At 36.0% G+C, this 22,111-nt stretch overlaps 1 protein-coding gene across 1 annotated transcript in view; it reads left to right on the top strand.

The window, feature by feature from the left end:
* Window positions 1-203: 203 nt before the first annotated feature.
* Window positions 204-22,111, top strand: part of LOC148944679 (uridine-cytidine kinase-like 1) — a 39,345-nt gene continuing 17,437 nt past the window's right edge. The window contains exons 1-3 of the mRNA XM_089099992.1: window positions 204-209; window positions 5,872-6,060; window positions 14,050-14,301. Of these exons, the coding sequence (XP_088956118.1) occupies window positions 204-209; window positions 5,872-6,060; window positions 14,050-14,301 (447 nt within the window). The remainder of the gene's footprint in view (window positions 210-5,871; window positions 6,061-14,049; window positions 14,302-22,111) is intronic.

Here is a 22,111-nt window from a genome sequence, read left to right as displayed (position 1 = left end):
TTATGTTTGGTTGAAATCGAAATTTTTTAATGATTGCCTAGAACTTCTTAAAAAAAAAAAAATCCCTTGTATTTTTGTCTAAAAAAGAAAGCCTGTTAATAAATTTTCATCAGTTCATAAGTAGAAAGTTTTTTTTTATTTTAATCCGGCCGAAAAAAAACGATTCTCTTTTTTATCTCATTTAAAAGTGAATACCCGCCAACATGAAGGTACTTTTTCCATTAGGAGGATTGGAATTTGGTCACCAAAGCAGAGGTAGACTTCATCAGAATCTAGTTTAAGGACCTGCTACCGTGGACTGGAGTGCACTGCCAGAATCATACCACTGTGAATGTGTTTTTACGGTAAATTACTGAAATTAAAAATCAACTTCACTGCTTGTTTGTATTGATGGTTGACGTATCTTGACCTGACAGTGAAATGGTCCGAAAAGTAATTCGAAAAAGAAACGCAATTAAAGATTATGGGCGCTACATAGTCAAGCGAATAAAATTGTATAAGCTTAACTTTTTTTGTCTGTTGATGGTAGTCAAAAGAATTTAGAGTTAATTTCACCCTTAATATAATATGCCTTTCAGGAAAAGTGCTAATGTGTTGTTTAGGATGAAACTGAATCTTGTGTTGCTAAGTAGCAGAAGGCTGTACAGAATATCCGCATAGACCATTCTAAAGAACGAAAACATTTATGCAAAATGGCAAAAGATGCCCAATATTTTGGTTTCATACAGAATTTAGTAATTTCGACCTCAAATCACGATATAATGGAGCTAAAAAGGATTTCAATCTAAAAAGGATTCCAAAACCCAGGTCATTGAATAATTTTGCACATCAAGATTGAAGTTACCCAGGCTATAGCAGCCAAAAGTTGAAGTATATGTGTCTGCAAAGCCACGTTTTCATTAGGTGTTTTACAAACAAGCTGGGAAGCGCATCAACTAATGAAACTGAGAGAAAGCTGTTTTTTAAACACAACAAAGGAAAATAGATTTTCGTTTTGCGTTTTGTTCATTAAGCTCTACTTGGCAACATGGCTTAAGACTGAACTGAAATGTGATTGTACTGCTTATGACCACAACTGTCCTTTGGTGAATTTTGACTCGCCGTTAGAACTGATTGTGATCTTTGTACAGAAAATAGCGACTTCTTTTTAAGTTTAGCAGGAACAGGTTAAAATTTTTACTGAGTTTTCATTGAGTTTTGCTGAAATATTCAATTTTATGTTTTAAAGCTATTACGTTCTTCTTAAAAACAGTAGCTAAAGTGATAAACTGTGTGGTAAGACATGTTATACAATTGAATTCAACGAGTAGTTGTTATTTTATAAGTTTCTTGGGACAAAAAGAACCAACATGAGAATATATTGCTTGGAAAGGAAGCATTATTTTTGTTTGTACAACATTAGATATTGATAAAGATAACGAAAATGCAGCTACTACTATGGTTGAACACATTCTGTTGTCCTGTTTCAGAGACTCTACTACTACTACTGCCACTGACATTACACTGCAGCACCAAGCCACCTGAGGCCAACACAGCTGCGAACTCTCCTCTCTCTCAATTTATTCAAATCTTAACTCTTTAATTTCTCCCATGAGGTTCCAATTTTCATTTAAACCGTCCCTTATGAACTCTTTTCACCCTGCTTACGATTTTCCGGATGAATGGCTAAAAATAGCAATTTTAGACAATCGTTCGTTTTAATCAGTAAAATTTTTCCTAGCCATCTCAAGCATTATTTCATTATAGCTTTGTGAAGTGGGATAGAAATATATTTTTGTTCAGCTTGTTTGTAGACATACGATTAGTTGAACTCATATCTACAACAGTCCGTAGACAATTCCTCTGGAATATATTTAACGAATCTTACTCTGGCTTATAAGGTGCCTACGTTTCTGAAGTCTACTTAACCACTATCATTACTACTGCTACCACTAACAACTCGCTGCAGCACAAAGCCGCCTGAGGCCACACAGTTGTATACGCTCCTCCCTCCAATATATTCAAGGCTTCACTCTTTAGCCCTTTCAAAGACTTGCAGTTTCCTTTAAATCCTCCCTTTTGACCTCCTCCCACCCCATTCGGTGAGGAAATACTTCTCACTTGGTATCAGATGAATTGCCAAAAAATTATCTTTGGAAATCTATCACCCTTCATCAGATATAACCGTGGCTTCCAATATTCTAGTCATGGTTTGCATTCTTATCTTCCTGTCCTTAAAAATTTTTTTCAACTTCAAAAAAAAAAAAAAAAAACACAAACAAAAATACCCTGGACGTTAGCTATTCTTCTTTTTACATCTTCACTGCATCCACCATTTTTACTAATAATGCTACCCAGGTAAATATAGCTGTCCTCTTGATCGATCTTCTTGCTAGCTAGCATCACCTCTTCACCTTCATTGATTCCTAGTTTAAGCAACTTAGTCTTCCTAGCATTAATTTTAGAAACTCCCAAACAGAAAAAGATGCAAATAAGTGTTATTCAAAGAAAATGTTTGAAAAATTACAATTTGCTTGGAGAATATTGAGAAAATTTCACAGTATTTAGAAATTTGACTATAGCTTTTAGATCAGAGAGTTAAACAATCCTTCTTTTGATCTGATATGATGGTAAAGGAAAAAAATCACATCATATGAAACCATCCTATTATTATCATTTTTTTTTCAAGCTGGACAGGTCTAGGCCTAGTTGAACCCAATTTAGGCCAAGAGGATCAAAGCGTGAACTGATTAAAGATCATTTTAACAAAAGGCTTTCCGCTATCATGTAAGAACTGTAAAGATGTTAGGTATGTCTTTTAGGCATTGCAGCAACAAAATGAGCTGAGCATTCCATTGCTCACATTAATTCCGCTTTCAAGTCGTTAAAGTGCTAAGATCTTATTTCTTTCTGCTCAGATTATTGTTTTTTTCCTCATCAAAGGGCTAAGATCTTTCAGATTATAATTTTTTTATTCATCAAAGTTGTACGATCTTACAGCTGACATCCAAACAGAACATTGAAGTCAGAACTTGGACAATCTCGTCAAAGTCCTTAGACCACTGATCGCAGAATGACGAAAAGTATTTGCGAAAAATGACCTAAGGAGTAAGATCAGAGCCCAAAGATTTTCTTTGACATTGTTTTCTGTCAAAAACTATAAGACCTTGGCACACTGATTTGCTAAAAAAAAAACTTAGCTATTGTCAAACGGTCAAACTGTAAAAAATTTATGATGTGATCGGTATTATGTATTTAAATTTACTTTTCGCTAATACATATTCTTAGGTATACAGGGTCTCCACAAAGTCTGGATGCATACAAATTATTATATTTTATTTATTTATATTATTTTTCGTTCTCAGATCGAATGATGGCTCTCTCTAAAGAAGAAAGAATTGATTTGGCAATCTTGAGTGGTGAGGGGAGTTTCCAGGGGTTGAACTTTCCAGGGGGAAATTTTACGCTTGGGAAATTTGCCAGAATTCCTATACGAAGTTCTTTTTATTTCTCTTTCTTTCTCTTTGCCGACGCAATTTGACATGTGGAAATGTTAAGGGTAATTGTCCGGAGAAAAGTTTCGCCGGGTTGGAATTGTCTAGTGGATCTATCTATGTGCGGGTAATTTTCCACACAAGAAATTCTCCACGAGAGAATTTTCTGCGGGGGAAATATTCCATGGGGGAGTTTCTGCGGAAGCAACTTTTCACTTGGGGGGAGGGGAGATTTTCGAGAAGAATTATCCACGGAGGGAAATTTCCCGCGTGATCTGAAAAACTATCAAGAAATGAAGGTATTTTTCAAATATAATTGTGCTAAAAATAACTTTCAGGGGGAATCGTCCACAAGAAATATTCTGGTGGGAAAATTCAGGGAGAATGGATGTGTCCGGTGTAATTTTTTTTATAGTGGTGGGAGGGTATTATATGCGGGAGGAACCTTAAATGGAGGGATTTTGCGTGGAGGATGCAAATTTCCATGGGGGGGATCTGGATTTCGTGGTGTTATTTAAAAAACGATCATAAATTTAATAAAAGAAATTCAACTGAAACTAAGGAAAAAATTAAAACGAACAGAAATTCTTATGTTTGACAGGGCTTGCCCCCTCCTCAATGCCTTGATCTTTACGCTAAAGTTGGATTTTCGTCCCAATTCTCTAAGAAAGACTCCTGAAATACAAGGACTGTTTAATTAGAACAGTAAGAAACTTTTTAAAGCGCTAAGAAGGTAGAAGGGGGCTACCCCTTTCGTATGGAATAATTTCTGTTCGTTTTAATGTTCTTCCTTACTTTCAGCTGAAAAAAATTGTTCATTTAATCAATCCTTCAATAAATTTTTACAATCTTTAATCTGAATTGTTGTGATAAACAATATTCGTGGGTTTTGTCAATGAACAGTTCATGCTCACACAAGATTATGTATTTTGCCAGTGTTACCGTTGTTTATAATACAAAATCTGAACTATAGTTTACGTAGTTGCCGTAAAAAAACGCTGTTGCCAGATTAATTTTTTCACCTCAATAAATTGCTTGAAAAAGTAACTGATATTGCTAAGTATGATTTTTAAATCACCGTGATAAACAGATATTGCTCATTTGTGAACATTAATGTGGATCAAGATGATATATTTTCTTGCAGCGATTGATACCAGAGCAACAGGCTATAAGCTGCATGTGATGAACATAATTTAAAACTCTAGATGCTTTTGACTTGGATTTGCTGGTTGCAAACTATTCAAAAACATATTAAAACAAAAATACTTCCTCTATAACCACAGAGAAACAGAGAATCTACTTGTAAAAAATATTGTGGCTCAAAAACTTTTTGTGATTTTTATTGGTTTAATATTTTTACAGATAACTCCTCAGAATTAAAGAAGCAGCGTCACTTGCCCCTCTATAAATTACAGTCCCTTGTTAGTCTAGGTTTGTCAATCAGCTTTAGTTAGTCGAAAAAGCTAGTTAAACCCGTTTTAAAAAGGCTGGTCTGTTTTTCATAAGAAATAATTAATATTGTGATAGACTTGTGAAAACACGTTACATGTGGCATGTGGTAATATTGTGGTAATATTGTGCCTCAAAAACTTTTGTGATTTTTACTGGTTTAATATTTTTACAGAATAACTTTTCAGAATTAAAGAAGCAGCGTCACTTGCCCCTCTATAAATTACATTCCCTTGTCGGTCTAGGTTTGTCACTCAGCTTTAGTTAATCGAAAATATTGGTTAAACCCGTTTTAAAAAGGCGGGGCTGTTTTTCATGAGACATAATTAATATTGTGATTGACTTGTGAAAACACGTTACATGAATAAACTAATGGGATTCAAGCACACTTGGATTCTCCTTAGTTTCACCTTACTTGGCAATCGCTTTGTTTTATTGGTAGCAGTAATAATAGTTTTTTAGCAAACACCACAAACAAAATCAATCGGTTGCACACCGGAAGTGTCGCTTGCGAGGGTGTGTAATTAACCAATAAATAACAACAAATATAAAATATAAGGAGCTGTTGGGTGAAACCGTGTACGAAATCATATAATTAGATTTGGTACTTGTTAATTATTCAGAACACACTTAAAAATTTTGATTTGCATGATCTGACAAAAACTGATTTAGCTATCTGTATTCGGACACAATTAGCTTAGGCTTAGTGGAAAAACTACGTTGTAGGTATATTTTAATTAAATTTTTAATATTTAGAATTGGTATTTTGGTTAGGTTAGGTGTTTAATATAATTCGTACTGGGCGGCCTGCTTTCCATAATTTTCAACTGTAGTTCCCATAATTTTTTTCTTTAAAATAATGTATTTTCATCATATTTTGGTATATTTCATTAGGATTAAACTAACTTCACTTCTTGGGGGTGTTCTGAATAATTAACAAGTACCTTAGATTTTCTTTTTCTTTCAGGTCTTGACAGCAGAGCAACATGCTTCAGCTGCATGCAATGAATATAATTTTGACCATCCAGATGCTTTTGATTTTGATCTGCTTATATTTACTGTCAGAAGACTCAAACAAGGAAAAAGTGTAGATGTTCCTATTTATAATTTTATGACTCACCGAAGAGAAACAACAACTGTGAGCCTTTTTTTTCTGAATAGTTAGCTGCTTACATCTACAAATATCCACCTATTTAAATACTAATTTTGACACGATTATTTTTTCCCTTCAAATTATGTCATGAACGGTTAAAAAAACTGGAACTATTATCGTAGGCTGGGAACCTTTTTGTCTAGTGAACAGTCTCTGTCATTTTGTTACTTACAAGTCAAAAAGCTCTTATTGATACGTTTTTAGACACTACTTTAAATGGAGGGAGGAAGGGGTGTCAAATATAAAAGTGAATTTTTGTGGCGCTATTTATCATTTTTGATAGTAGGGGGACCATTGGAACAGTAGGGGTGGGGATTCATCGGTGCAGTTATTGGAAAGGTCGATTGAAGAAGTTAGTGAAATCTCCGTAACTCCTCCTCCCTTGCATAAACTCGCTTTTTACATTTGACGATCATCACGTGTAAATCTGTATATGACAGTTTTCGTGAAATTTTATTAGAACTTCTGAAGGAGCTGTTTTTTTAGCCCCACCGATTAGGGCAACCGAGAGAAACATATATCTTTCTGTAAGTATTTTATCATATTCATTATGAATTGAGAGCCTTTTAGAGCATGTGCTGATAATGATATGTTTATGGGATTTTTTTTTTTTTTTTTTTTTTTTTTTTTTTTTTTTTGTGTAACCGTCAGAAATAATAATTTGTTTCATAAAAATATAAAACTAATGTTATATTAATTTTGCGTTCATACTAATTTTACGATTTTTTTTCTAGTCTTGCATTTTATGCTATACTAGAAAATTACATACAGATTCATATGTGTTATATGTGGTTGGATACCCCCCCCCCCCTAACTGTTTCAAATGACCCAATAATTTTAAATTTGCTAAAATTTGGGTATAGACGTGATTTTCTTTTATTATTTAATCAAAATTATTTCTCTCCTTGTCCTGTAAAGTTACAATTTTCTGTGTAGTGTAAGTATGAGCGTAAATGTTGAACAAAATAATAAGCAAAACTATATACAAGAGCATGCAATAGAAAATTTTAATAATCAAAACATAAGTAAATTGTAAATAAACGAATACGATACATAATAAAATGAGTTAATGACTTCATTTATCAATTGTACCTCATCGGAGAGGCACTAGTAGTTTTAATAGTTTTGGTGCTTTGAACCTTTTGACCAGCCTTACCAGTGTACCGGTAATAATGCTATGACTGCCTTAATAATTTATAACACACTTTACAAATCAGAAGACCAGGGGGCAATTGCCCGTTAGTTTTTTTTCTCCCTCTAGGTTTTGAAAAATGTATTTATTGTGTATTTTCTTTTATAAAATCAAGGAACCCTGCTAAAAAAAAGCATTGCCTCCCCCGTTCATTTTTCATGAACTTTCATGAGCGCCCCTGAAAGTTCGTAATACATGTCCTAATTTGATCATAAGTTTGTCAAAAATAAGGGGACACTAAATAATTTCGTAGTCGAACAACCAAGTTGAATTGGAATTTGACGCATTAAACACGTATATAATATTTTTTGTTTAGAAGGGGTTGCTATATACAATTGTAACATATATGTTTTTCGTATCAGTGCACAAACAGGCATTTGTTTTTTCTTTTTTTGTGTGTTTCTCTCTTTTTTTGTTGTTTTTTTCTTTTTTTGTGTTACCTTTTATCTCTATCTGAGCAAGAAGGTTCATTGTCTTTTTTCCTTTTTTTTCCAGAAAATAATGTAAGGAGCAAGTATTATCATTTTTGAAGGAATCCTTGCCTTCTATTCCCCTCGCCTACTAGAAGTAAGTCACTCCCTCTATCTCCTTGGTCTACAAATGTATTACACCATATATTTAGATTAATTGTCGTATTTTTGCCAGTTGCTTTTGTTTTTTCGTTGAGGTTATTAGCTAATTGTATATGTGAGAATTAATTGTATGTATATTGCTTCGCTTGTTTAATTGAAAGTTTTTTGGACTTTGGATGTTTTTTTTTGTCTTTTTTTTCAACGGCGAAGACTCCTTTTGTAGGTCACTGGCACATTTGTTCCTCGGAGTATTGGTCCTCAGGTCCTTAGCGATGTTGTCAATTAGCTCTAGAAGGTCGATAAGTCCAAAATGAGAAATAATCTTGTGATTTCTGTACCACCTTATATAACAGGCCACCTGTAAATATAACAGGAATTTACAATGTTTAAAATAGTCTCTCCTTAGCTGAAGACGGTCTTTTTTGCGCATTAAAGGCTGCAAACCGGAAAGAAAAAGAATTTTACGAGAACAAAAACTATGGTAAAGTTTACATAAGCCTCAGCGGCTGTACCTCCCTCTATTAGGCAACATTTTACCATATGAGAAGCGAATACACTGCAGAGCACTAGCAACCAGAGACGAGCATGTAGTCGAAAGTGTTTCAGAAAAAGCAATCCCAAGCCATTTCAACTTTGAGATACACTTGAGTAGCATTGTACCCACATGTAAAGGAGGAGCTGGTTTAGGAATATTAAAAGACAGAAACTCGCATTTTGAAGCATTTACAGAAAGCCCAATTGTACTAAAAGCATTAATCAGAAAACTAGTAGTGCATCATTACCTTATGTAACATGAGAAAAAGCGGCATTTTCTAAAAATACAACAATAGGCAGCTTTTGCAAACTATCAACTCACGTAGTTTAAAAAGCACGGAGAGCATAAACGCAACCTTGCCCGGCCACCTTCTATATTAAAATAGGCTTGGATATGTCTAACATCTATTTTAACCGACCGGATGACTTGGAAGACCAATACGGAAGAACTTTTGCTATGGAAGAATTAACTCCTCCTTTAACTAATTAGTGAAGCGCTTGCGAATGTACAACGTTGTCAAAGACGCCCGAGATATCAACCGAGCAAAAATAAAGTGGCCTTTTTGAATTTTTGCCGAGACCCGCAACTGACCAAGTATATGATGGGCTTGAGAACAACCAAAATCGGCTCTGAACCCAACTTGATAATCAGAAAAATCACATTTAATCAAAACTTCAGGTAATGCAGCATACACGAATAGCTTTCTCATAAAGCAGGACAGTGTAATTGGTCGATAACTAGAACACTGATCTGCGTCCTTTCCCTTTATCAAAACTTATGTTACAATTCCCGAAAGAAAACTATCTGGAACGAAGGACTGGGCTAAACACATCTTGAATAGGAGCTGAATGTGTGTTAACAATAATGGATACTTAATGCTGAAGTGAATGTAACACAGACCATCCTTATCAGGAGCATTTTATTTCTTAACACTCTTAAAAGCCTGATTTATATCACCACTAAATATTGACAATATATGGACTGAACGGAGAACACAGTAGAGAGCTCTAGTTGGCGATGGGGAAAGCAAGAACATGATATAATGTTTAAATGTAGAAGTAACACAAGTAAAATGAGCAAAGCAACGTATATTTGATACTTAAACTAGTGGTGCAATCACACTTACTGCTCTTGACTATGTAGAACAAAGACATTCAATTCGAGGGACCATTAGAACTCGAGGGATGGCCAGTGAACAGAGAAGATCTAAACCGACGTTTCGAGTTTTGCGTAATTTTAAATACTTAATCAGGCTTGGGCCAATCACAAGCAATCCAAAGGCGAAGCCAAAACTTCGCGTGTTCTTTAGCTTTTTCCACTTCTGGGCACACATTCCATAATGGTTTTCTGGTGCCAAATCTAACACGTTCAACAGGAACTGAAGCTGAAGCAGCTGCCTTCAAACAATGTACAATCTGGTATTAGTAACAATTTATATCGATCTTAGCTGTCGATGACCTTACAGAGGTTTGTAAAAGGTGCAAAGGCACTTTCAGGCTTGATAATAACGAGCAAAGAACATGCAAATAAACTTCAGAATTTACTCGTTTCGAATTTGCCTATCAAACCATTTATTATGGTAAGAAAAATGGTTACAAGCCAATAGAGCAGACGACTCAATTTCGCAAGTTAAAGCAAGTGACCATCCTCAATTTTATCATCCAAAACAATGACATGAGGAATAACGAGTTATCCACTTGAAATTATAATATGATCAAGATTTGATCTAGAACCATCACGGTTATGAATGTTGGTAAACTGTTTATCTTTATTGACTAACTGATAGCCACTAGGCAAAGCTTCAAAAAACAGGACACTTCTTTCAGATTGGGACAGAAGTTTGGCAATGATATCACCAGCCACAATCCAATTTAATCCCTGATTTGTCACTGTTAGCAGACGAGTTCTGAGTCGATTACAAGAACCTGCGAAGACAGATAGGGAAGAAATGTTCTTGCGATTGCATGGCCTATAGACATTGCTGAGGACCATATTACTGCATTTTATTGCCAATAAATTATGATCAGAAGAAATAAGCTCAGGTTTCTTAGCGAGACGAACTAAAGTTGCAAGGCCCCCAGAGGGTTGACCGGAAGTTTTTTAGCTTCACGTACAAACGTGTGGTGGGTGGGTAACCGTTTAAGAGTATCTGTATTGACTTTAGTTAGAAAATGTTCCTGTAGGAAAACTGTATCATAATCAAGAAGCACATCAATAAGAAGATTTTAGTCTTTGGTTCCGTTAATATTAAGTGAAACATAGCGAAATCTATTGCCAATAGCAATCATTTTTTATCCTTATTCAGAACTTTTTTTAACACTGCGCATCTGAGACTATAGGAAACATGATTTCCCCCACAGTTGGCGCAATTCGGGCTTTCAGTGCATATCACTTGTATTACAATGTCCACCAGCGCATCGTGAGCACTTTTGATTAGTCGATAGGAGTGGGCAATTTCCGACAATGTGGTTCGGCGATTGACTACGGTAACATGTTGGTAATAACTCCTGGAGAGGTCTAATTTTAAAAAGCTCGTATCCCAAATGCAAACCCTCATTTATAGCTTTATTTAAGGCAGCATCGGTTGGAAATTCAAGGCAGAAGGATTTGGAATTTCCAATTTTATCACAAGACCGGGAATCATACTAATAAGCTCTGATTTTTGCAGAAGAACAGGGATGTTACTCACAATACCAAACACTTTTTGATTTAGGACATGAGAGGATACATTTAGCTGACTAAACAAAAAGAACTGGCCAATTTAACTTTCAGGAAAATTTTCAGCAACCTCTAAAACAAGCGTTTATCAAAATGCTCCAGGATTTTAGCTAGAATTATGTTCCAAATTTTCGACCCAGAATGACGATCGCTGGAACCCGCCCTCAATGTTGGACGAATCTCGCACACAAAATCTCTTCTATGATTAATCAGGTAATTGTGGTATGGTACTCTAAACAACTTACTAGATTGTGTTAACCTAGTGGTGATGTTGAGCTGAGCAATATTTAGTTGAAATTCTGTGGCAATATAGCTTTGGTTAAATGTATTTTCTTTGAATCCCAAGTGATAACGGTTTTTGAAGACGAAGAAGATGTATGACCTGAATGTTCTTAATTACTTTTTCTGCACTTTCCAACTATATCCCCAATATTTGGCTCTATCAGCAGTTTCTTAAGCAATATCTTTGAGTCATCGCTGATCACAAAATGAAAATCAGTGCCCATGCAAAGATGCTGTGTCGTACCCTGCTTTCAAATCTATTGTAATCGCCAAGAGAAAATTTCAAACTGACCCCCTTAAGTGTTTAGGAAATTCTGCAAGTCACCGGCATGTCCTTGACTTGAGGCTTGAGTGTCCGTGGCATCCTTATTTTTTAAAATGATATACAGGTCCTAGAAAAGATACAGCGCAGAAGAACCAAGATTGTCCGTGAACTGTACGATGTGCCTTGTGAAGAAAGTCTGCTTCACTCACCCATATCTACCGAAAAAAAGCAGGGAATATGATTGTACGCCATAGGATTATCCATAAGAAAACACATCCTTGTTGATCTTCTTTCCCCCTCCTTCTAAGTACCACATGACTAGGAGACTTCCAAAAAGGCCTTTGAAGTTTCCCACAAGAGAGAGATAGTATTTGTTCAGCCAAGGAATAAACAATCTATGGAATCAGCGGTCAAAGAATACGGTATTGGGTCAACCAATAGGCGTTTTCAAGTGTAAAGTTGAAGACGTCGATGGGTTTATATAAATATTTGCACATAATGGTTTACTTTACACTGCCTTGAACAAGTCCTGATCATATCACATACTGGTTATGTCAAGAGTTTTTATACAGCTGAATCTTGGATGTGTTCTGATTATAATCACAGGGTTGCACGCAAAAAACTACATAGGATATTTATATATTTTATATTGTATTTTATACTTTTTATAATTTATATTATATGTTATATATTTTATATTATATTTATGTAATATTTCACATTATAATCACTGGGTTGCATGCAAAAAATCACATAGGATATTTATATATTTTATATTTTATTTTATACTTTTTATAATTTATATTATATGTTATATATTTTATATTATATTTATATAATATTTCACATTATAATCACTGGGTTGCACGCAAAAAATTACATTGTATATGCATATATTTTATATTGTTTCTGAGCTAAATTTTTAACTCTACAGCAATTAATGCGTATTTGGGAATTACTAGTAACAACTTATTGCTATTCAGTATTTATCTTAGAGTGAACTATTTGAAATTACTATTAATAACTGAAATGGCAGAAACAGGCTTATTTTAGCAATACAATAATAAATATAGAATAAAGTAATGTCTGGTACAAAGAATAAAACTATGGTCGTGACTAAAAAGCTCAAAGATGCTATAAAGTATGGAAAATATACCTAAGCGCATTTTTATATAAATTTAGTCATATTGGCTTCAAAAAAGTATTTAGTTGTTAAAAATAATTTCTGTCGTTGTTTAGTATTCACCCTTATTCTGTACATATCTTTATGAGTATACGTAAAAACATTTGAACACTCACGCTTTTATCTACTAATGTGCTAAAAAAAAAAAGGTTTCTTCCTCTTGGTGCCAGGAAAAATTTAAATTTTTTGAGATTTAAATTGAAAATTACGGGCCGTTATAAAATTTCATAACTATTGAAAGACAACATTTATGTCATGACCGTACCAAACTTTCATTTTTGGTCTTAAAAAATTACGATATTTCGTGGTAGCAAGAAGAAAAAAACTTCTTAGTTTTATTGCATTTGTAGATAAAAGAGTATATTTTTAAATCTTCTTATTTATATTCGTTATGATATCACAACGAAAATAGATAAGGGTCGCGTATGTTTTAATTTTATTCTTATTCGTGAATTTTAATTATTAGTTTCCATTTGCCTTTCTTTTATTTTACTGAGTTCAGCTATTGACTTACTTGACTTAAGTTCCATCCGACTTGAAGGTCGTCTTGGGGCTTCTTTCTTCGTAATGGTGTGGATATGGCTCCTGTATGTCCCACGATCTTTGGCTAGGTGGAGAAGGTCCCAAAGACGATGAGGCGCAAAGTTTTCCTTCCACCTCTTTGGGGGAAGATCACGAGGATGAGAACCGTGAATTGGGCCTCCAAAGATGGTTTTCGGGAGACGGAACTAACTCATCTGTTTGACAGTGACCAGGCCAGCCAAGGTGCCGGAGTTGGACCTTGGTGAAGATTGTTGATTGGATTTTATGGCGCTCATGAAGTTCGACGTTTGAGATTCGATCAAGGTAGGTAATACCAGCAGTGCGGTGGAGACGTTTAATTTCAAGCACTGCGAGTCGACACTGGTCATCTACCTTCAACGTCCATGGGTGTATATAAATATTCGTATATAATGGTTTACTCTACACTGTATTGAACAAGTCGTGATTTATTTGAATTAGTTATTCTTGTGTCTCATATTATGTAATAATAATGTTTAATAAATCACGATGATGACAAATTGTAATATTGTATGTATAATAAGTAACTTATCATATATTAAAATAATATAATTGCATATTTATGATAGAGATTATAGCCTAAATAATAATTAGCTACTATTGTTTAAATATTCACTTGTTTTCTCTACTTAATCGGCTTATGTTGTCATTATTTTTGTATTATAGTACATCGATATGAAGATCTTTGTGGACACAGATTCGGACATACGCTTGGCAAGGCGATTGAGGCGAGATATTAAGCAAAGAGGGAGGGATCTTGTTGGCGTTCTTCAACAATACCAGAGATTTGTAAAGCCAGCATTTGACCATTATATTGCGCCTTTGATGGCTCACGCTGATATCATTGTCCCTAGAGGGGGTGAAAATGCAGTTGCAATTGAACTGGTTGTACAGCATGTTCATTCGCAGTTGAAAAAGGTAGCGCCTTTTACATATCGGTAGTTCGAAGGATGGGTAAATCCCACCATTATAATGTTCCTTTGATAGTTCATTCTGATATCATTGTCCCAAGAGGGGGGGGGGGATAAAGTTGCTAAGGAATCGGTTGCGCAGTTTGTTCTTTTGCAATTAAAAAAGGTAGAATTTTCAATATATTAGCAATTCGAATACGGGGGGAACTCGACCATTACACTGTTCCTTTGATAGCTCACCCTGATATCATTGTCACAAGAGCGGAAGAGAGCATAGGTGTACTTGAATTGGTCGTGTAGCATGTTCCTTCGCAATTGAAAAAAAAGTAATATCTTTTACAGTAGGACTGACAGCTTGACAGAAAACACAGTAGTAATTGAATTGATTGTGTAATATCTGGTTAATTAAGGTATGAAATTGAATAGACCATATTTCAGTTAACTTTCGCTTTCAGCCTGTTTTTTTTTCAGCACGTTTCTCATCCTTAACCAATTTCAAAACTTTATTCTTCAGTAACTCGCTAGATTACTCAGCTTCTAGTAAGTCTTCAACGGCCCATGATTAGGTTTAATAGACCATATTTCAGTTTACTTTTTCTTTTAGTTTCCTGCCTTTTTGGCACGTTTCTCGCCTACAACTGAATTTAAAAGCCTAGACTTCAGTAACTCACTAGATTTCTCAACTTCTAGTAAGTCTTCAACGGTTCATATCTAGGGTTAATAGACCATATTTCAGGTTACTTTTGCTTTTAGTTTGCTTCCTTTTTAGTACGTTTCTCTCCTTCAACTGAATTTAAAAGCTTAGACTGCAGTCACTCACTAGATTTCTCAACTTCTAATAAGTCTTCAACGGGCCATAATTAATAACAACATTTAATAGACCATATTTTTCTCTGACCATACAGGCCAAACTATAAATTCTTAAAAAAACGAAAAAATTTAAAGTCTTATTTTGTTTTTCTCTGAAAAGACTATGTCAATATAAAACAAACAGAAATTAACTAAAAAAAACTTTTTCCACAAAATAAGTTTTTCAATGTTTTTTTTAAGTTTTTTTAATAAGTTTTTTTTTTAATTATAAATGTTTTTATTTTTATAACTTTAGTAAATCAAATAATATTAATATTTTGATTACTAAATATCAGTATATGTATATTAAACTGACAATGCACATTCATTTGTATTTTTTTCAGTAAAGTGCAAATTATTTTCTGGCCTTGGGAAGGCACAGGGGTTATGAGCCCAGCCTATGTTAATTTCTGCTCGTTTTGAGTTTGACTCGGTTATTTATTGTAATTTCTGTTCGTTCTGGGTTTCATTTATTTATCGATGCTGATTTGTGGTAGTTTCACGCTTGGTAGATTATTTGATTTTATTTTTGCTCATTTTTTGTTTAATGGAGTTCTTTACTTTTCTTTGAAAAACTTATTTTGTGGAAAAAACTTTTTTTTTAGTTAATTTCTGTTTGTTTTATATTGACACAGTCTTTTCAGAGAAAAAGAAAATAATACTTTAAATTTTTTTGTTTTTTTAAGAATTTATAGTTTGGCCTGCTATTCGTATGCTGGAGAAAAATTTTCAGCAAGTTTTAAAAACATACACCCTCTTAAAAATCTGGACATAAATATTTGTGTTTAATTTAGTTTCATACCTCCTCTAGTTGACCTGAAATGGAAAACTTGATACCATTGGCGAAAAAATCTCTTTACTTTTTTTGACTGTTTAGATACACTTACGCTCTTTTGATTTGCTTAAATTTTAAGAGTCGAAGTAGCCCCGAACGTCTAAACATAATACCCTCAGTCGTTCTTAGGATACTGCTGGAGATGCCTCATTGGGAATTAGCGTTTACACAGTGCGTTAAGAATTAATCTTATGGCAACATTTAGTTTTTAAACATAAAGTCAAATGGGAGGGTGGGTGTGGGAGGGGGATTACTTTCCCTCCAACCACTTTCGACTATTAAAAAGGCCATCAGCCCTTTCTATTTTCAATCGAATGAGCTCTTTTTGAAGTTCCTACGACAACTCCTTCGATACAAAGTGCCCTCCAATCGAAAGTGATTGGAAGGCTGTATATTTTTATAGTAAAGATTGATATGGGTATAATGTATTAGCTTTTTGTTGTTGTTGTTGTTTAGACCAGGGCACTTTTCATCTGGAAATCAGCTACGCTGACAAAATGCCTATGTCAAAATTTTGATTGTGTGTGTCTGGGGGAATGATGGACGTGGGGGGGCTAGTTGCCCTCCAATCACTTTCGACTATTAAAAAGGGTACTAGCCCTTTGAATTTCCAATCGAATGAGCCTTTTTTGAAGTTTCTACGACAACGCCTTCTATAAAAACCTTATATGCCCCCAGGACATAACTTAAAACCTTTGCCCTTAGTGCTGTGGGGGAGTTTCCTCCTGAAAAAGATATTTTCTATTTGGAAATCAACTACGCTGAACAAAATGGCTATCTCAAAATTTTTATTGGATGTGTTTGGGGGAATGATGAGCGTAGGAGAGGGGGGGGGGCTAGTTGCCCTTTAATCACTTTCGACTATTAAAAAGGGCACTAGCCACTCCAATTTCCAATTGAATGAACCGTTTTCGAAGTTTCTACGACAACTCCTTCGATATAACGATCCCGGGTATGAAGAAGAAGAAAAATAATACATTGTGCCCACATCGTTCTTTACTTAGGCAGCGCTATCGCGCTGCCTATGAAATAGTGGGCGTGAGATGGGGTTATTTGCCCTTCAATCACTTTCGACTATTAAAAGAACACTAGCCCTTTCAATTTTCATAACATGGGCATAACATACAACCCTTGCCCTGAGGGTTGTGGGGGGGATGGGTTGTCATCCTTAAAGACCTAATTTCCAAAACTTTCAAATGCGTTGAATAAAATGGCTATCTAAAAATTTTGATTGGATGTGTTTGGGCAAAAGGTGGGTGTGAGAGGGGGGTTAGTTGCCCTCAAATCATTTTCGACGATAAAAAGGGCACTAACCCTTTGAATTTCCAATTGAATGAGCCCTTTTTCAAGTTTTTACGATAAAAATTTCAATAAAAACCTTATATGCCCCCAGGGCATAACTTATAACCCTTGCCCTGAAAATTGTGGGGGGTGTCATGCTCAAAGGTGTAATTTCCTGAACTTTGAACTGCGTGTAACAAAACGGCTATCTAAAAATTTTGATTGGATATGTTTGGGGAAATGGTGGGCGTGGAAGGGGTGTTAGTTGCTTTCCAATGACTTTCGACTATTGAAAAGGACACTAGGGATTTCAATTTCCAATCGAATGAGGTATTTTTAAAGTTTCTACGACAACGCGTTCTATAAAAACCTTATATGCCCCTAGGGCATAACTTACAGTCCTGAGGACGGTGGGAGAGTGTCCTCCTCAAAAATATAATTTCTATCTAGAAATCCACAACACTGAACAAAATGGCTATCTAAAAATTTTGATTGGATATGTTTGGGGAAAAGGTGACCGAGAGAGGGGGGCCAGTTGCCCTCAAATCACTTTTGACTATAAAAAAGGGCACTAGACCTTTGAATTTCCAATCGAATGAGCCCTTTTTAAAGTTTCTACGACATAGATTTCAATAAAAACTTATATGCCCCCAGGGTATAACTTATAACCCTTGTCCTGAAGACTGTGGGGGGAGTGTCCTGCTCAAAGGTATAATTTCCCGAACTTTAATTGCGTGGAAAAAATTGGATATCTCAAAATTTTGATTGGATGTGCTTGGGGAAATGGTGGGCGTGGAAGGGGTGTTAGTTGCCTTCCAAATACTTTCGACTAGTAAGGGCACTAGCCATTTCAATTTCTAATCTATTGAGTCCTTTTTGAAGTTTCTACGACAACGCGCTCTATAAAAACTTTATATGCCCCCAGGGCATAACTTACAACCCTTGTCCTGAGGGCTCTGAGGGGGCTGTCATCCTCAAATACCTAATTTACAAAACTTAAAACTACCTTGAATGAAATGGCTATCTCAAAATTTTGATTGGATGTGTTTGGGGAAAAGGTGGGCGTGAGAGGGGGGTTAGTTGCCCTCCAATTACTTTCGACTATTAAAAAGGACACTAGCCCTTTTTTGAAGTTTCTACGACAACGCCTTCTATAAAAACCTTATATGCCCCCAGGGCATAACTTAAAACCCTTGCCCCGAGGGTTGTAGGGGAGCGTCCTCCTAAAAAAAATGTCTATCTGGAAATCAACTACGCTGAACAAAATTGCTCTCTCAAAATTTTGATTGCATGTATTCGGGGGAATGATGGGCGTGGGGGGGGGCTAGTTGCCCTCCAATCACTTTTGACTATTAAAAATGGCACTAGCCATTTGAATTTCCAATCGAATGAGCCTTTTTTGAAGTTTTTACGACAGCAACTTCTATAAAAACCTTATATTCCCCCAGGGCATAACTTAAAACCCTTGTCCCGAGGGTTGTGGGGGAGTGTACTCCTCAAAAAGATATTTTCTATCTGGAAATCATCTGCGCTGAACAAAATGGCTCTCTCAAAATTTTGAGTGGATTTGTTTGGGGGAATGATGGGCGTAGGGGGGGGCGTAGTTGCCCTCCAATCACTTTCGACTATTAAAAAGGGCACTAGCCACTCCAATTTCCAATCGAATTTGCCCTTTTCTAAGTTTCTACGACAACTCCTTTGATACGAAGTGCCCGGGTAGGGAGAAGAAAAAATAAATAATACATTGTGCCCACATCGTTCTTTACTTAGGCAGCGCTGTCTTGCTGTCTATGAAATGGTGGGCGTGAGAGGGGCGGTAGTCGCTCTCCAATCACTTTTAACTATTAAAAATGGCCCTGGCCCTTTCAATTTCGAAATTTCGTCCTTTTAGAAATTTCTACAACAGATTTATATTTAAACCTTAAATGTCCCTAGGGCATAACTTACAACTCCGGCATTGAGGGCTCTGAGGGGGTTATAATTCTAAAAGACCTAATTTCAATAACTTTCAACTACATTGAACAAAATGGATATCTTAAAATTTTGATTGGATGTGTTTGGGAAAATTCTGGGCGTGAGAGGGGCGTTAGTCGGTCTCCAATCACTTTCAACTATTAAAAAAGGCACTAGCCCTTTTAATTTCCAGTTGAATGAGCCCTTTTGAAGTTTCTACGCTTTCAATAAAAACCTTATATGCCCCCAGGGCATAACTTACAACCCTTGCCCTTAGAGCTGTGGGGGGGAGGAAGGGTTGTTATCCTTAAAGAGCTAATTTCCAAAACTTTCAACTATGTTGAATAAAATGACTATCTAAAATATTGATTGGATGTATTTGGAGAAAAGATGGGCCTGAGACGGGGGTTAGTCTTCAAATCACTGTCGACTGCTAAAAAAGACACTTTCCCTTTGAATTTTCAATTGAATGAGCTTTTTTCAAAGACAAACATATCAATAAAAACCTTATATGCCCCCAGGGCATAACTTATAACCCTTGCCCTGAAGACTGTGGGGGGAGAGTCCTGCTAAAAGGTATATTTCCTGAACTTTGAACCACGTGGAACAAAATGGTTATCTCAAAATCTTTATTGGATGCATTTGGGGAAATGGTGGGTGTGGAAGGGGTGTTAGTTGCATTCCAATCAGTTTAGACTATTAAAAAGGGCACTAGCCATTTCAATTTCCAAACGAATGAGCCCTTTTTGAAGATTCTACGACAACGGTTTATATAAAAAAAATCTTATATGCCCCCTGGGAATAATTTACAACCCTTTCCTTGAGGGCTGTGGGGGGGATGTCATCCTCACAGACTTAATTTCCAGAACCTAAAACTAAATTGAATGAAATGACTATCTCAAAGTTTTGATTAGATGTGTTTTGGGAAAAGGTGGGCGTGAGAGGCGGGATAGTTGCCCTCTAGTCACTTTCGACTATTAAAAAGGGCACTAGCCCTTTGAATGTCCAATCGAATGAGACTTTTTTAAAGTTTCTACGACAACTATAAAAAACCTCTTCGACTATTCTATAAAAAATCTTATATGCCCCCAGGGCATAACTTACAACCCTTGCCCTAAGGGCTAGGGGGGACTGTCCTCAAAAACATAATTTCTATCTGGAAATCAACTACACTGAACAAAATGGCTATCTCAAAATTTTGATTGGATGTGTTTTGGGAAATGACTGGCGTAGAAGGGGTGTTAGTCACCTTCCAATCATTTTTGGCTATTAAAAAGGGCACAAGTCACTCCAATTTCCAATTGAATGAGCGCTTTTCGAAGTTTCTACGACAACTTCGTCCATAAGAAAGTGCCCTGCTCTCAAGGAAAAAATTAATAAATAATACATTGTGCCAACATCGCTCCTATATGCCCCAAGGGCATAACTTAAACCCCTTGCCCTGAGGTTTGTGGGGGGGGGGTTGTCCTCCTCTTTACTTAGTCCCCATTTCTTGTCTCGTTCTCGAGTGTCCCCGTTGTTTACTTAGACAGCGCGATCGTGCTGCCTATGATTTATACAACAACTTTCTATATAAACCTTATATGCCCCCAGGGCATAACTTAAAACCCTTGCCCTGAGGAGTGTGGGGGAGTGTCCTCCTCAAAAACATATTTTATATCTGGAAATCATTTACGCTGAACAAAATGGCTATCTCAAAATTTTGATTGGATGTGTTTAGGGGATGTGTTTAAAAGGATACTAGCCCTTCGAATTTCCAATCGAATGAGCCTGTTTTGAAGTTTCAACGACACCGCCTTCTATAAAAACCTTATATTCCCCCTGAGCAAAACTTAAAACCCTTGCCCTGAGGGTTGTGGGGGGGGGAAATCAACTACGCTGAACAAAATGGCTATCTCAAAATTTTGATTGGATGTGTTTGGGGGAATGATGGGCGTGGGGGGGGCTATTTGCCCTCCAATTACTTTCGACTATTAAAAATGGCACTAGAACTCTCAATTCCCAATCGAATGAGCCGCTTTTGAAGTTTCTACGACAACGCCTGCCATATGAAGTGCCCTGCTCTAAAGGAAAAAAAATAATAGTACATTGTGCCAGCATCCTTCTTATATGCCCTCAGGTCATAACTTAAAACCCTTGCCCCGAGGGTTGTGGGGGAGTCTCCTCCTCAAAAACATATTTTCTATCTGAAAATCAACTACGCTGAACAAAATGGGTGTCTCAAAATTTTGATTGGATATGTTTGGGAGAATGATGGGCGTGCGGGGGGGGGGCTAGTTGCCCTGCAATGACTTTCGACTATTAAAAAGGGCACTAGCTGTTCCAATTTCCAATTGAATGAGCCCTTTTTGAAGTATCTTCGACAACTTCGATACGAAGTGCCCGGGTATGGAGAAAAAAGAAACACATTGAGCCCACATCGTTCTTTACTTAGGCAGGGTGGCAAAAACGCTTAATGAATCAGGTTAAAATGTATTTGGTATTTGTTCAATCTTTGAAATGAGTAGCGTAGCTCTTAATAAACAAAGGGAAAAAATATCATAAGCTATTTGCTAAAATCCCCTGTTCCCTGTACATCTGGTCAATAGAATGTTCCTAATACATTACAAACCGTTCAGTTAAATCTGAAATAATTTATATAGAATGCTCATTCTTATATAAAAGAATTGAAATCTTTTATACCAAAATATTTCTAATGCTAAACATACTTAGCATTTGTTAGATAATTATACTTCTTGCTTCCCAGCTAAAATTAATCACCTGCCCCCTCTCTCCCCTGACCCATATCAGCCCTCTTTTCAAGTTAGATTAAAGAAAAATGGTCTTCAGTGCGAATCGCCAAGCGATTTTCGTTTTGCCCCGCAAAATATTTTTTTCACCTGCAAATGTTCGTCGCGCA

The sequence above is a fragment of the Artemia sp. Qi Xiang Cuo genome, chromosome 14 (assembly GCF_049724085.1).
Source record: "Artemia sp. Qi Xiang Cuo chromosome 14, ASM4972408v1, whole genome shotgun sequence".
NCBI lineage: Eukaryota > Metazoa > Arthropoda > Branchiopoda > Anostraca > Artemiidae > Artemia > Artemia sp. Qi Xiang Cuo.
This window is presented reverse-complemented; position numbering and strand designations above follow the sequence as displayed.